Source organism: Nycticebus coucang, chromosome 6 (assembly GCF_027406575.1).
Source record: "Nycticebus coucang isolate mNycCou1 chromosome 6, mNycCou1.pri, whole genome shotgun sequence".
Classification (NCBI taxonomy): domain Eukaryota; kingdom Metazoa; phylum Chordata; class Mammalia; order Primates; family Lorisidae; genus Nycticebus; species Nycticebus coucang.
The window spans coordinates 51,311,882-51,326,066 of NC_069785.1; the positions used below are offsets into that span (position 1 = coordinate 51,311,882).

At 33.7% G+C, this 14,185-nt stretch overlaps 2 protein-coding genes across 3 annotated transcripts in view; one reads left to right on the forward strand and one right to left on the reverse strand.

Annotated features, from left to right (window-relative positions):
- Positions 1-13,353, forward strand: part of FGF7 (fibroblast growth factor 7) — a 51,864-nt gene extending 38,511 nt beyond the window's left edge. For both annotated transcript variants that reach the window (XM_053593308.1, XM_053593309.1), the window contains exons 3-4: positions 10,784-10,887; positions 12,137-13,353. In XM_053593308.1, the coding sequence (XP_053449283.1) occupies positions 10,784-10,887; positions 12,137-12,331 (299 nt within the window). In that variant the 3' untranslated portion in view covers positions 12,332-13,353. The remainder of the gene's footprint in view (positions 1-10,783; positions 10,888-12,136) is intronic.
- The window catches only part of FAM227B (family with sequence similarity 227 member B), a 216,081-nt gene that overhangs the window by 142,449 nt on the left and 59,447 nt on the right, over positions 1-14,185 (reverse strand). The window lies entirely within an intron of this gene.

The following is a 14,185-nucleotide window of genomic DNA, read 5'->3' on the forward strand; positions in this document are numbered from 1 at the left end:
TTGCTGAAAGAAGCTATGTTTGACATTAAGGTGTTATGTACATTCCAGTATTATATTCCATTTCCTAGAAGACTAACAGTAGAGAAGTAGTGACAAGGAGATAAGCTTGCCAAGAAAAGTTCCAGGATGTAAGGATACCAAGGGAACTACTGCAGTTCACTTGGAATGTATTTATTTGTTGCTTGTCCTTGTCTGGGACAGTCACCAATTATGTGTAATATAAATACAAGCTGCTCTCCCTGACTAAATATGAAAGTGAAAAGGCTTGAGATATTCTTTTCTATGCTGCAGCTGTAAGTATTTTTAGAGGTGGTAGAAAAACTATTAATACTCAGAAAGGAAGCCAAGAAGAAAAGAAATCTAAAGAGGTTAGGGAATCCAACCATCAATAAAAATAAGGAATAGATGTGTTCCCATTTTACAAGGGTACATGTTAAATCTACTAAGTGTAGAATATGTCAACACAATAACTAAGAAATTGAGGTGGAGGCTATGTTAACCAGTTTGATTAAAGTATTTCAAATTGTATATAAAACCAACACATTGCACCCCATAATTGCATTAATGTACACAGCTATGATTTTATAAAAAATATGGAATAGATTGATACAGAGGAAAAAGAGAACAGCTATATAGAGTACAGAATATATTTGTGTCCATTAACTTGTCTTATTCACAAATGAACAGTTACATATTCTAATCAAGAAGGATGTATCTGGCCTTAGAGAAAGAATAGCAACAACATCTCATGCTTTATTTAGCAATAACAAGCAAGCAGAAAAACTAACTAAAATTAATTCCCTGGCTCGGAAATGACCACAGCTTTGACATAGCTTACTAGGACTGGTGTCTTCCTGACATGTGTAGAGAGATGTAAAGGACAGCTAGTGAAGATTTATCAAGCTAACTAAAGAAACTTGGGATCCTTAGTGACATTAAAGTTCTAAATAAGAAAATGAAAGACATGAAAGCACAGGTGTTTTCATTTCTTCTTCTAGTTTAACCTCATGACTTCATAGTTCTCTAACAAGCTGTAGCATAGAAAAGAGTTTTCACTTTCATATCTAGTCAAGAAAACAACTTATATTTATATTACGCATGATTGGTGACCATCTTGAACAGAAGGACAAATGAAACAAATAAATTCCGTGTCGACTTGTAAAATCATCAGACCTCTAGTTTAATCTGATAACTTTACTATAGAAGTAAACACATGCCTACTAACAATAGTGTTGAAAACAGGACTTGTCTTCTTGGCTGGTGGCTCAAAATAACTGAAAAGAAATGAGTTCCTGAATTTTAATGTACATTTTATGAAAAATAAATTGGCCAGGAAAATGAAATCAAGGTGTACTAGTTAAGACTCAATTTGGCTTAAACAAAATAGTTTATTTCTCCACACATTAAACATCTCTGGAGGAGTGACAACTCTGTACCACAAAAACATTTGGGAGTTTCTAGGTTCAGTTAGCTCACTGTTCCATAATCACTTTGTTCTCATAATCTAAAGCAGAGTCCAAATTCAAGGAGGAGGACGGAATAAGGGGAAAAAAAGTAAGTAAGTAAGTACAAAGGGCTCCTGATAGCTACTTCTTTGGAAGATTTCTGGATTTTGCCATGGGATACTTCATTTAAATCATATCAGCTAGAACTTGGGTACATACGGCCACATTAAGCTGTAAACAAGACTGAGACAAGTCATGTTTATTTTGTGTAGCCAGCTAAAAATTCATTGTTATGAATGGAGAGGAGAATGGAAATTGGGGTCAATTAATAGTCTTTGCTCAGAAAGTTGGGGGGGGGAAATGCCTGCATATAATTGAATATATAGCATAATACATGGCATTGTGCTATCATAGGCTTGAAGGCTTAAAGGCTAAAGTTATGACAAGAAGAAAACAGAAACCTCAGTGTATATCATAAGAAATGGTTAGGATTAAAACATAAGATTTCAAATGGAATACAAAAAAGCATAACTTCAATGATAAATAGTAGATGGAAGAAGAATTATATGATGTTATAAATGAAGACATCTCCCAAATTTGCTGATGTCAATTGTGAAAGGAATAGCTAATTTGTTGGGTGCAATAACATACTCATAATATACCATAATATACTCATGTATCATTTGCTTATGATTTATTCCCTGGCAATTTATAAACAGGATAAGGTGCCTGCATCAAAACTCACCATTTTTTCAGCAATTATATGTGGACCACCCTGAGGTTTACATGGTGCTTGGGAAATTAATTTAACTAAAGACATAATGGAATATGTTTTCAACTTCTATACTTTAAAAAGAACAATTTTATATTTTTCCACTTTAGAAAGCATGGTTTGAATGCCTCCACAGACATATAAAATACGTATGCCTAGCAATTAGAGAGATGAAATAAATTTGCTCATAACTTAGTTAACTCATCCTTTCATCATTTAATCAAGTGATGATAACTTTTACTATATGTAAATAGGTTCATCCATGGTCATACACTGTTAAATTTATAACCTTAACAAGCTCTTGACTAATAACAAAAAGTATAAAAGGATACTGAGTAAAAGATAAGTTAATAGGGCGGCGCTCTAAAATTTACTTTTATTTTAATTGAGGTATATTTGAAAATTCACAGTTCACTTTTGGATAATCTCCAGATCAGTAAAGTCATAGGGGCTATAAACACTGAGTATTGTTAAATAACTTTATTCTATAATTTTTATAATATTTTAATTAATTTTTTTATTAAATCATAGCTGTGTATATTAATGCGATCAAGGGGCACCATACACTGGTTTTATAGACCGTTTGACACATTTTCATCACACTGATTAACATAGCCTTCCTGGCATTTTCTTAGTTATTGTGTTAAGACATTTACATTCTACATTTACTAAGTTTCATATATACCCTTCTGTCTCCCTAGCTGTAGTGCAGTGGTGCAATCATAGATCACTCCAGCCTTGAACTCTTGGGCTCAAGTAATCAATTCTGTTGTTTTAGCCTCTGAAGTAGCCAGGACTACAGGTGCATGCCACCAAACCTCGTTAATTTCTTTTATTTTTTTATAGAGACCGTCTTACTATGTTGCTCAGGCTAATCTGGAATTTCTGGGCTCAAGCGATACTCCAAACTCAGCCTACAAAGAACTTATAAAAATTTCAAGGACTTCTAAATATATTTAAACTTTAAAATGAAGGAACTGGTAGTGAAATTAAAATATAAAGTATCTTTTAAAAGATAAAGTATTTATCTTTAAATTAAAAGATAAAGTATCTTTTAAAAAATGGAGGTTAGCAAATATTTAGCAAATAAAATATACCATTACGCTAGCTTCATTATTTATTAAATTTATTAATAATTTTTCATAACATTTGAAAACAAATTGGTAATATTTTTTCACTTTATAAGAATTCCAAAGAATGCACAATATTTGCAGAAAATTTATTTATAGCTAAGGGTAAGATTAATGAGTTGTTTTAGGTCAAATAATTTCAAAAGAAAAATTATATAAAACTTTAAAATAATTATAAAATATTGTACCTACCATGAAATGTGGATGCATTTTAATATGTTTGATCTGTGGAGAGTGATATCAGAACATAGTAGTAACTATAGTCTAAAAGATCTTAACAGCCCTGATTGAGAGAAAAATGGGGAAGAGGATTCCTAACCAAAAGGCAAGGAAGAGAGGGACTCATGATGTCCTAGAAAGGCAGGAGAAAATAGAATCAATAGTCAACTGCTCTTTAAATGCAATTCTTTTGAATCTATAATTGTAGCAATAGCATGCAAGGTATATAAAAATTATAATGCTGAGATACATAATTTTAATATGTCAAAAATACAGCACTTATTGAGAAAAATTCTTTGCTATGTTTGTAGTTGTGTCAGTGAATAAAAATCATAGAGTATAAATACATACCTTAGCCTTATCTTCAATTATTAAAACCATACTAATATTAAATGAATAAACCAAACACAAATGTTTTGCATGGTTTACTGTTTACTTACATAACTTAATTACAATTTGCAACTTGGTGGTTTAAAATATCATTAAGAAATTCTCTAGACATTTTGAACCTCTTAAACATTTCTTTGTTTTTTAATTGTTAAATCATAGCTGTGTACATTAGTGCAATCAGGGGTACAATGTGCTGATTTTGTATACATTCTGAAATATTCTCATCAAACAGTTCAAAGTAGCCTTCATGGCATTTTCTTAATTATTGTATGTAGACATTTGTATTCTGCCTTTAGTAAGTTTCGCCTGTGAAGTAGCATTCCAAGATGCACCATAGGTGTGGCCCCACCCATTACACTCTCTCCACCCTAACCTCCCCCCTCCCTTCCCCTTCCTTGGCCCTTTCCTCATAGTCTTGTGCTATAGTTGGGTTATAGACTTCATGTGAAAGCTATAATTTAGCTTCATAGTAGAGCTGAGTACATTGGATACTTTTTCTTCCATTCCTGAGATACTTTGCTAAGAAGAATATATTCCAGCTCCATTCATGTAAACATGAAAGAGGTAAAGTCTCCACCTTTCTTTAAGGCTGCATAATATTCCATGGTATATATGTACCACAATTTGCTAGTCCATTCGTGGGTCGATGGACACTTGGGCTTCTTCCATGACTTAGCAATTATGAATTGGGCTGCAATAAACATTCTGGTACAGACGTCTTTGTTATATTGTGATTTTTGGTCTTCTGGGTATAACCTAGTAAAGGAATTATAGGATCGAATGGCAGGTCTATTTTTAGGTCTCTAAATATTCTCCAAACATCCTTTCAGAAGGAACGTATTAGTGTGCATTCCCACCACCAGTGTACAACTGTGCCCTTTTCTCCACATCCATGCCAACATCTCTGGTTTGGGGATTTTGTTATGTGGGCTACTCTTACTGGGGTTAGGTGATATCTTAAAGTAGTTTTGATTTGCATTTCTCTGATGATTAAGGATGATGAGCTTCATGTGTTTGTAGATCGTGTGTCCGTCTTCTTAAGAGAAGTTTCTCTTCAAGTCCCTTGCCCACCCTGAGATGGGATCACATGTTCTTTTCTTGCTAATACATTTGAGTTCTCTGTGGATTCTGGTTATTAGACCTTTATCGGAGGTATAACCTGCAAATATTTTCTCCCATTCTGAGGGCTGTCTGCTTGCTTTACTTACTATGTTCTTGGCTGTGCAGAAGCTTTTTAGTTTGATCAGGTCCCAGTAATGTACTTTTGATACTGCTTCAATTGCCTGGGGAGTCCTCCTCATAAAATATTCACACAGGCCGATTCCTTCAAGAGTTTTCCCTGCACTTTCTTCAAGTATTTTTATAGTTTCATGTCTTAAGTTTAAATCCAGTGAGAGTCTATTTTAGTTAATGGTGAGAGTGAGAGTCTATCTTAGTTAATGGTGAAAGGTGTGGGTCCAGTTTCAATCTTCTACAGGTTGCCAGCCAGTTCACCCAGCACCATTTGTTAAATAGGAAATCTTTTTCCCACTGAATGTTTTTAATTGGCTTGTCAAAGATCAAATAATGGTAAGTAGCTGGATTCATCTCTTGGTTCTCTATTCTGTTCCAGACATCTACATCTCTGTTTTTGTGCCAATACCATGCTTTTTTTTATCACTATCGATTTATACTACAGTCTCAGGTCTGGTAGCATGATTCCTCCTGCTCTGTTTTTATTGCTGAGTAATGTTTTGGCTATTCGAGGTTTTTTCTGATTCCATATAAAACGAAGTGTTATGTTTTCAAGATCTTTAAAATATGACAATGGAGCTATATCAGAATTGCATTAAAATTATATATTGCTTTGGGTAGTATAGACATTTTAACAATGTTGATTCTTCCCAGACATAAGCGTGTGTGTTTTTCCATTTGTTAACATCTTCAGCTATTTCTTTTCTTAAAGTTTCATAGTTCTCTTTGTAGAGATCTTTCACATCCTTTGTTAGGTATACTCCCAAATATTTCATCTTCTTTGGCACTACTGTGAAAGGAATAGAGTCGTTGACTATTTTTTTGGCTTGGTTATTGTTGGTATATATAATGGCTACAGTTTTATGGGTGTTGATTTTGTAGCCTGAGACATTGCGGTATTCCTTGATCACTTCTAAAAGTTTTGTAGTAGAATCCCTAGTGTTTTCCAGATATAAGATCATATCATCTGTGAAGAGTGAACGTTTGATCTCTTCTGACCCCATATAGATACCCTTGTCTGCCTTTTCTTCCCTAATTGCAAAGGCTAAAACTTCTATTACAATGTTAAAGAGCAATGGAGACAATGGGCAACCTTGCCTGGTTCCTGATCTGAGTGGAAATGAATAACTCCATTCAATACAATATTGGCTGTGGGTTTGCTGTAGATGGCCTCTATTAGTTTAAGAAATGTTCTTTCTATACCAATTTTCTTAAGTGTTCTGATCATGAAGGAATGCTGGATATTATCAAAAGCTTTTTCTGCATCAATTGAAAGAATCATATGGTCCTTATTTTTTAGTTTGTTTATGTGCTAAATTACATTTATAGATTTATGTATATTGAACCAGCCTTGAGACCCTGGAATAAATCCCAGTTGGTCGTGGTGTATAATTTTTTTTGATGTGTTGTTGGGTTCTGTTCGTTAGGATCTTATTGAGTATTTTAGCATCAGTATTCATAAGTGATATTGGTCTATAATTTTCTTTTCTTGTTGGGTCTTTCCCTGGTTTGGGGATCAAGGTGATGTTTGCTTCATAAAATGTGTTGGGTAATATTCCTTCTTTTTCTATATTGTAAAAGAGGTTTAGTAATATAGGTACTAGTTCTTCTTTAAAGGTTTGGTAACATTCTGACGTAAAGCCATCTGGTCCTGGGCTTTTCTTTTTAGGGAGATTTTGTATAGTTGATGCTATTTCAGAACTTGATATAGGCCTGTTCAACATTTCCACTTCATTTTGGCCAAGTCTTAGTAGGTGGCGTACTTTTAGGTATTGGTCGATTTCTTTCAGATTTTCATATTTCTGAGAGTAGAGTTTCTTGTAGTATTCCCTAAGGATTTTTTTTGAATTTCTGAGGGGTCTGTTTTTATTTCATTGTTACCATTGCTGATTGATGAGGGGTCTGTTGTTATTTCATTGTTACCATTGTTGATTTTACTCTTTTTTCCCTGGTTAGGTTGGCCAAAGGTTTATCTATTTTATTGATCTTTTCAAAAAATCAACATCTGGATTTATTGATCTCTTGTATAATTCTTTTGTTTTCAATTTCATTTAATTCTGCTCTGATTTTTGTTATTTCTTTTCTTCTGCTGGGTTTGGGGTTAGAGTGTTCTTCCTTCTCCAGTTGCTTGAGATGTCCCATTAAGTTGTTAACTTCCTCTTTCCATTTTCTTGAGGAAGGCTTGCAGTGCTATAAATTTCCCTCTTGGGACTGTCTTTGCAGTATCCCACAGGTTCTGGTAATTCGTGTCTTGATTGTTGTTTTTTTCCAAAAATTTGGTTATTTCCTTCTTAATATTATCTATAATCCATCTATTCTTCAGCAAAAGGTTGTTTAGCTTCCATGTTCTTGTATGGGTATGCAGGTTCCTATTGTTATTGAGTTCAACTTTTATTCCATGATGGCCTGAGAAGATCCAATGAATAATTTCTATTTTTTAAAATTTGCTAAGGTTAGATTTATGGCCTAGGATGTGGTTGATTTTGGAGTATGTTCCATGGGCTGATGAGAAGAATGTGTATTTAGCTTTGTTGGGATGAAATGTTCTGTAGATGTCTGATAAGTCCAGATGTTGAATGGTTAAGATTAAATCTAAAATTTCTTTGCTTAGCTTCTTTTTAGAGGATCTATCCAGCACTGCTAAAGGGGTGTTAAACTCTCCAACTACTAAGGAACTTGAGGAAATCAGTTTGCTCATGTCTGTTAGAGTTTCTCTTATAAATTGAGGTGTATTCTGGTTGGGTGCATAAATATTAATAATTGAAATCTCATCATATTGAGTATTACCTTTACCAAATATGAAATGTCCATCCTTATCCTTTCTTATTTTGGTTGGTTTAAAGCCTATTGTGTCTGCGTATAGGATTGCAACGCCTGCTTTTTTCTGCTTTCCATTTGCCTGGAGTATAGATGATCATCCCTTCACCTTGAGTTTATATTTGTCTTTTAATGTAAGATGCAATTCTTGTATGCAGCAGATATCTGGCTTGAGTTTTTGTATCCAGTCACCCAACTTGTGCCTCTTTAGAGGACAATTTAAACCATTCATATTAATTGAGAATATTGATAAGCCTTTTGAGAGTCCGGTGGACATTTATAATCACTTTGCGACTGTGGAAGTTGGAATTCGATCAAAATTTTCTGGGTGGGTTTACTTTTGTGGTGGAGGATTACGCTGGTCTTTATGGAGGATAGGTCTGAGAATATCCTGGAGAGCTGATTTAGTTATGGCAAATTTCTTCAATATCTGAATGTCATTGAAGTATTTAATTTCTCTGTCATAAATGAAACTCATTTTAGCTGGGTACAGGACCCTGGGTTGAAAGTTATTTTGTTTTAGGAGATTAAAAGTTGATGACCATCCTCTTCTAGCTTGAAAGGTTTCAGCAGAGAGAGCTGCAGTTATTCTAATATTCTTGCCCTTGTAGGTGATGGTTTTCTTTCATCTGGCTGCTTTCAGAATTTTCTCCTTCATATTAACTTTAGTGAAATTGATTATGATGTGTCTGGGGGATGTCTTATTGGGTTGAGTCGTGCTGGAGTTCTGAAACTGTCTGTTATCTGAATTTCAGAATCTCTTCGCATTTCTGGAAAGTTCTTCTTCGTGATCTCATGGAGAAGAGACTCTGTGCTTTGTGAAGCCACGTCATCACTTTCAGGGATCCCTATAAGACAAATGTTGGTTTTCTTCAAATTATGCCAGAGCTCTCTGAGAGAGTGATCTGTTTTTGCCCTCCATTTTTCTTCCTCTTTGAGAGTTTGGGAGCATTTGAAAGCTTTGTTCAATGTCAAAAATCCTTTCTTCTGCTTGCTGCATTCTGTTACTGAGGGATTCTATTGTGTTTCTCAGATCTTTGAGGGCTGCAACTTCTTGTCTCAATGTGTCAAAATCTTTGGTCATTGGTCTTTGAATTCGTTGAATTCTTGAGATATCTTTTGGTTACTGCTTGGAATTCTAATTCGATCTTATTTGCTATCCAGATTCTGAATTCGATTTCTGATATTTCAGCTATTTGTTTGTGCATGGGATCTTGTGCTGTGTCTGCCCCATTGTTCCTTGGGGGAACTGATCTACTCTGATTATTCATTTTGCCAGAGTTTTTCTGTTGATTTCACCTCATGATTGTTTTTCTCCGTTGCCTCTGGCCATCCTCAGAGTTGGGGAGTTGTCTCTCCAAGATTAGACCCCAGCGGGATTACTCTATTGTTGCTGGATCTTTGTAGGGAGTGACCCTGTGTAGTTCCTCTGGGGCTGCCCCAGCTGGGGAGCTCTGGTTGTGGAAGCAGCTCTGGATTGTGATACACCTGGATCCAGCAACAGGGCGGGAGGTTGCGCGCACAGTTCTGGGAGTGCCTGGCGCCCAGTGTCTTTGGCACAGAGAGCCCAAGGCTCCAGCAGTCTCTGGCCAGGAGAAGGACTCTGCGCAGAAGCAGGGAGCGCTCTGGAGGGCACCCAGCTACCAGAGTCCCTGGCCGATGAGCAGGCCAGTGTGGAGGAAGGGAGGGTACAGCAAACTTTTCTGTATATATATGTGTGTTATGGAGTTTCTATTTATAAATCTATATATAAAGAGGATTATAAGGTAACTGAAGATATTCATCCCACAAATACAAGGCTACAATTTACAACATATAGTCAGACTGAAACTTTAGTACTCAAGCTCTGACTAGTGCATAGTATAGTACTTTGGGAAAAGGACTTCTGTAAGCAGGGTATATGTGAGGCAGATGACAAATATTATTTAGGCTATAATCATTCCCAATGACATATACAACAATTTTATTATCCAGATAAGAAAATGAAAGCCAAAAGAATAAATAAGAGAATTAAGTGACGATATGGGAGCAAATCAGATTTTCCTTTAATTAAGTGACTGTTTTAGAAAACAATTTCTGGAGATCAAATTTACACAGATAATTTTCACTTGGAATTTTCTTTGCATTTTGTTAGGAACAGGTAAGACAATGCCTCAGGGCTGTACCTTCATGTAGAAAGTATAATTAACAACAAGTTATATAAAAGGTGCATGAAATTTTATCCCTACCTACATAATTTTAATATATTTATGGAGATTTTACTCTATTTAGTACATTAAAATACAGTATTTAAGGAAGAAATATAAAATGAAAGAAAATAGTTGGCTAACATTCTTGTGATAACATATACTTTGCAAAAACGATTTCAACAAAGATACTTTTTCAGGGCAATAACAATTGTATAGAGTTTTATTGGTTGTTAGAAATATATATGTGAATATATTTATTTGTTTTAATTACCTTCCTTCTTATTTTTGTTCCAATATAATGCTCAACAAAGATTTAAAAATTACTTAGAGAAGTATAAAATTATAAAATATTATGTAAACAGGATTCACAATTTTGATTTAAATAGTCTTTCATGTATCAAAATACTATCAGTTTAAAACAATCATTTTTTTAAAGGCAGTAGGCTTTCTTTATCATCTTGGGCTAAGTAAATAATCACATTACTGATTTTAACAACTTCTGGTTGAAATAAAAATTAAGATGGACATTCTTGGATAACCAGCAAACTTGAATACTTAATTGATATATCTTTCTATGATCTCTCACAGATATCATGGAAATCAGGACAGTGGCAGTCGGAATTGTGGCAATCAAAGGGGTGGAAAGTGAATACTATCTTGCAATGAACAAGGAAGGAAAACTCTATGCAAAGGTATTAATAACTGATAGTTTGAATAGATTTTTCAAACTTAATTTTGTCAAAAATTAATTTAATTTAATGAAATTAATTTTATTTAATTAAATGAAATTAAATTTCTCTCCAACTGCATAGTTTAATGATTTCATTAAAACACCTTATACTCAGGCACTAAGAAAAATGATTTCTGTGTAACTTTGAACAAATTGCTTAAGTTCTCTGGACTTGGTTCCTTCATCTGTAAAATGCTTTTATGTAACCTTCCAGCTCTGAAATCCAATGTGCATTTTAGATACTTAAAATCTAAAATTTCCATTTGTTAGTATTAAAGTTCTTTTTGCTAATGTTCACTCAATTTGCACATTGCTGACATAAAAATTCTTGTGAAAAAAAATTCCTGACGTGCTCAGTGTATCAACATCAATCCTACAATCATTGGCTTTGAACTGTAAGCATTCACATTGTTCCCACTTTAGTACAATGCAAAATATGTAACAGTTCATCCCACTATAATAAAGTATAATTGGCTTTCTTATGTATTCCCATAGCTCAGCATAATGCCTGGCACAGGCTAAATTGAATGAATGCATGGTTGGATAGATACACAAATAAATTAGCTTTTTATTTTTCATTACCATCAAAGGCTGTGTAGTAGTAAATGAAGAAAAGTTGTAAAATATGTTCCTCACCTGAGGGAGGCAAGCTGTTCTAACCACACCAAATTTCCATTGGTGCAGGGGTCCTCAAACTACGGCCCGTGGGCCACATGTGGCAGTGTGATAGTATTTGTTCCTATTTTGTTTTTTTACTTCAAAATAAGATATGTGCAGTGTGCATGGGAATTTGTTCATATTTTTTTTTAAACTATAGTCCGGCCTTCCAACAGTCTGAGGCACAGTGAACTAGCTCCCTGTTTAAAAAGTTTGAGGACCCCTGGTAGAGAATGTGTGATTTGCAAAGAGCAAAATGAGGTTTAATTAATTTACTCATACTAAAAAAAAGTAGACACTGACCACTAAAAAGCTAGATTTTTGAAACCATGCTGCATAAACTAAATGTGTATTGTGTTATCTGTTTTAAAATTTAAAATAACTTTGTTTTGCAAATATACTATGCAAGTATATATAATAAACTGCAATAGGCTATTCAACCTGATGTTTAAAAAAAGTCATGTGTGTTTCAATTCTGCCAAATAATACCTGCTTAGTCTTTGATTGAGCCTCTCTAAAAACTGTTTGGATAATGTTGTTTGCTGTTTTAACAGAAAGAATGCAATGAAGATTGCAACTTCAAAGAATTAATTCTGGAAAACCACTACAACACATATGCATCAGCTAAATGGACGCACAATGGAGGAGAAATGTTTGTTGCCTTAAATCAAAAGGGGATTCCTGTAAGAGGGAAAAAAACTAAGAAAGAACAAAAAACGGCCCACTTCCTTCCTATGGCAATAACTTAATCACATATGATATATAAGAAACCAGTTCCAGCAGGGAGATTTCTTCAAGTGGACTGTTTTCTTTCTTTTCTTTTCTTTTTTTTTTTTTTAAGTATCCAAGAAAGGCTGGAAAACTACTGAAAATTGATCAAGCTGGACTTGTGCATTTATGTTTATGTTAAGACACTGCATTAAAGAAAGATTTGAAAAGTATACGTGATAATCAGATTTAGTAACTAAAGGTTGTAAAAACTTGTAAAACTGGTTGTACAATCATGGTGTTAGTAATAGTAATTTTTTTCTTAAATTAATTTACCCTTAAGAGTATGCTAGATTTGATTATCTGATAATGATTATTTAAATATTCTTATCTGCTTATAAAATAGCTGCTATAATAATAATGCAGATGATGTTATATAAGATATGTCAGAATTAAAAGCTGCTGGAATGATTTGTCACATAATCAAGCCAATACTAACTATGGAAGATGAGCAGTATTTTAAAATGCTTTTTAGTAAGAAAAATTATAAGCAACTTAAACTTTAATTAAAAAAAGAATATTCTCATAAATTCTATTATGAAAATGAATTAAAGAGGTAGTTTTCAAAAATGTAGGATTAGAACATGATTGAACTTATTAATGAACAAAGTTCCCAATGCTGCTCAAAATAAAAGGGGATATTTTCAAAAATCTTGTATATAAAATAGCAATAATGTTGATAATACTGTACTTCATCTCACTTATCACAAAATGACATTTTATAATCCCTAAAAGGAAAATTCAGAAGTCTCTACCTTTTTTTCAAGTAACATAATCTATCTTTTGTATAATTCATATTGGGGAATATGGCTTTGAATAATGTTCTTTCTACAAATAATCATGCTTTTTTCCCTGTGGTTACAGCATTAAACTCTATTTTAAGTTGTATTTGAACTTTATTGTTTGTTATTTAAGTTTATGTTATTTATAAAAAAAACGCAACTAAATAAGCTGTATCTGTTTCATATGCTTTTAATTTTAGAGGGATAAAACTGTCTGGCTCAACTGCAAGTTTCCCCTACCCCTTGTACCAATACCAACTCTAGTCCACAGCACTTGGACCAGCAAATCTTGGAAGACAAACAAAAATGACAGCCTTCAGCAATGCTTACAATAGATGTCTCACGGGGATAGTAAAAATATGTGAAAAATGTTTTGCCACATACTGTTGCCAATTAAAGTTAATTATATAAGTTAAATCATTACAAATAAAAGAATTTATAGGATTTTAAAGTAACAATAAATTTGACTGCATGACTAGAAAAGTATAATATTTAAAACTATATGTGCATTTAAACTTAGCCATTTTCTAATCTTTAATTTTGAATCTCTGCCATTCAAAATGTAGCAGCATCAAAAGTTGTTTTCCTGTTAGATGGCAAAGGCACAATGCCCTAAATAGAAGATATACTTAGGGAAAAAGGTCTCTGAATATCATGAAAGCTTGAGAGCAGACTACAGATAATGGGCTTTTTAGAAAGATGAATCTCCATTTTTAAATTTTTCCATTGGCAGGAGATTTTGGTAGCATTTTATATGTTCACTGAAGGGAAGTCAACATTTATTTGTATTAAACTGTTGTATGATAACCATTGGGGTTTTAATTTCAAAATATTTGTCATTTAAGTCCCTTTACATACAATATTATTTGGTAATCCATTTACAGATGATATTTATATGAAAAGTCTAAGTCAACAGAAACAATAGATGTGTTTTATATTCTTGTGTTCACTTACATGATCAGGCTGCTGGAAGTTAAAAAGAATTGTCCTTCCTCAAATATATTCTCAGGAGTTAGTATGGATTATATACTGAGCTATCACCTGATTCAAAGA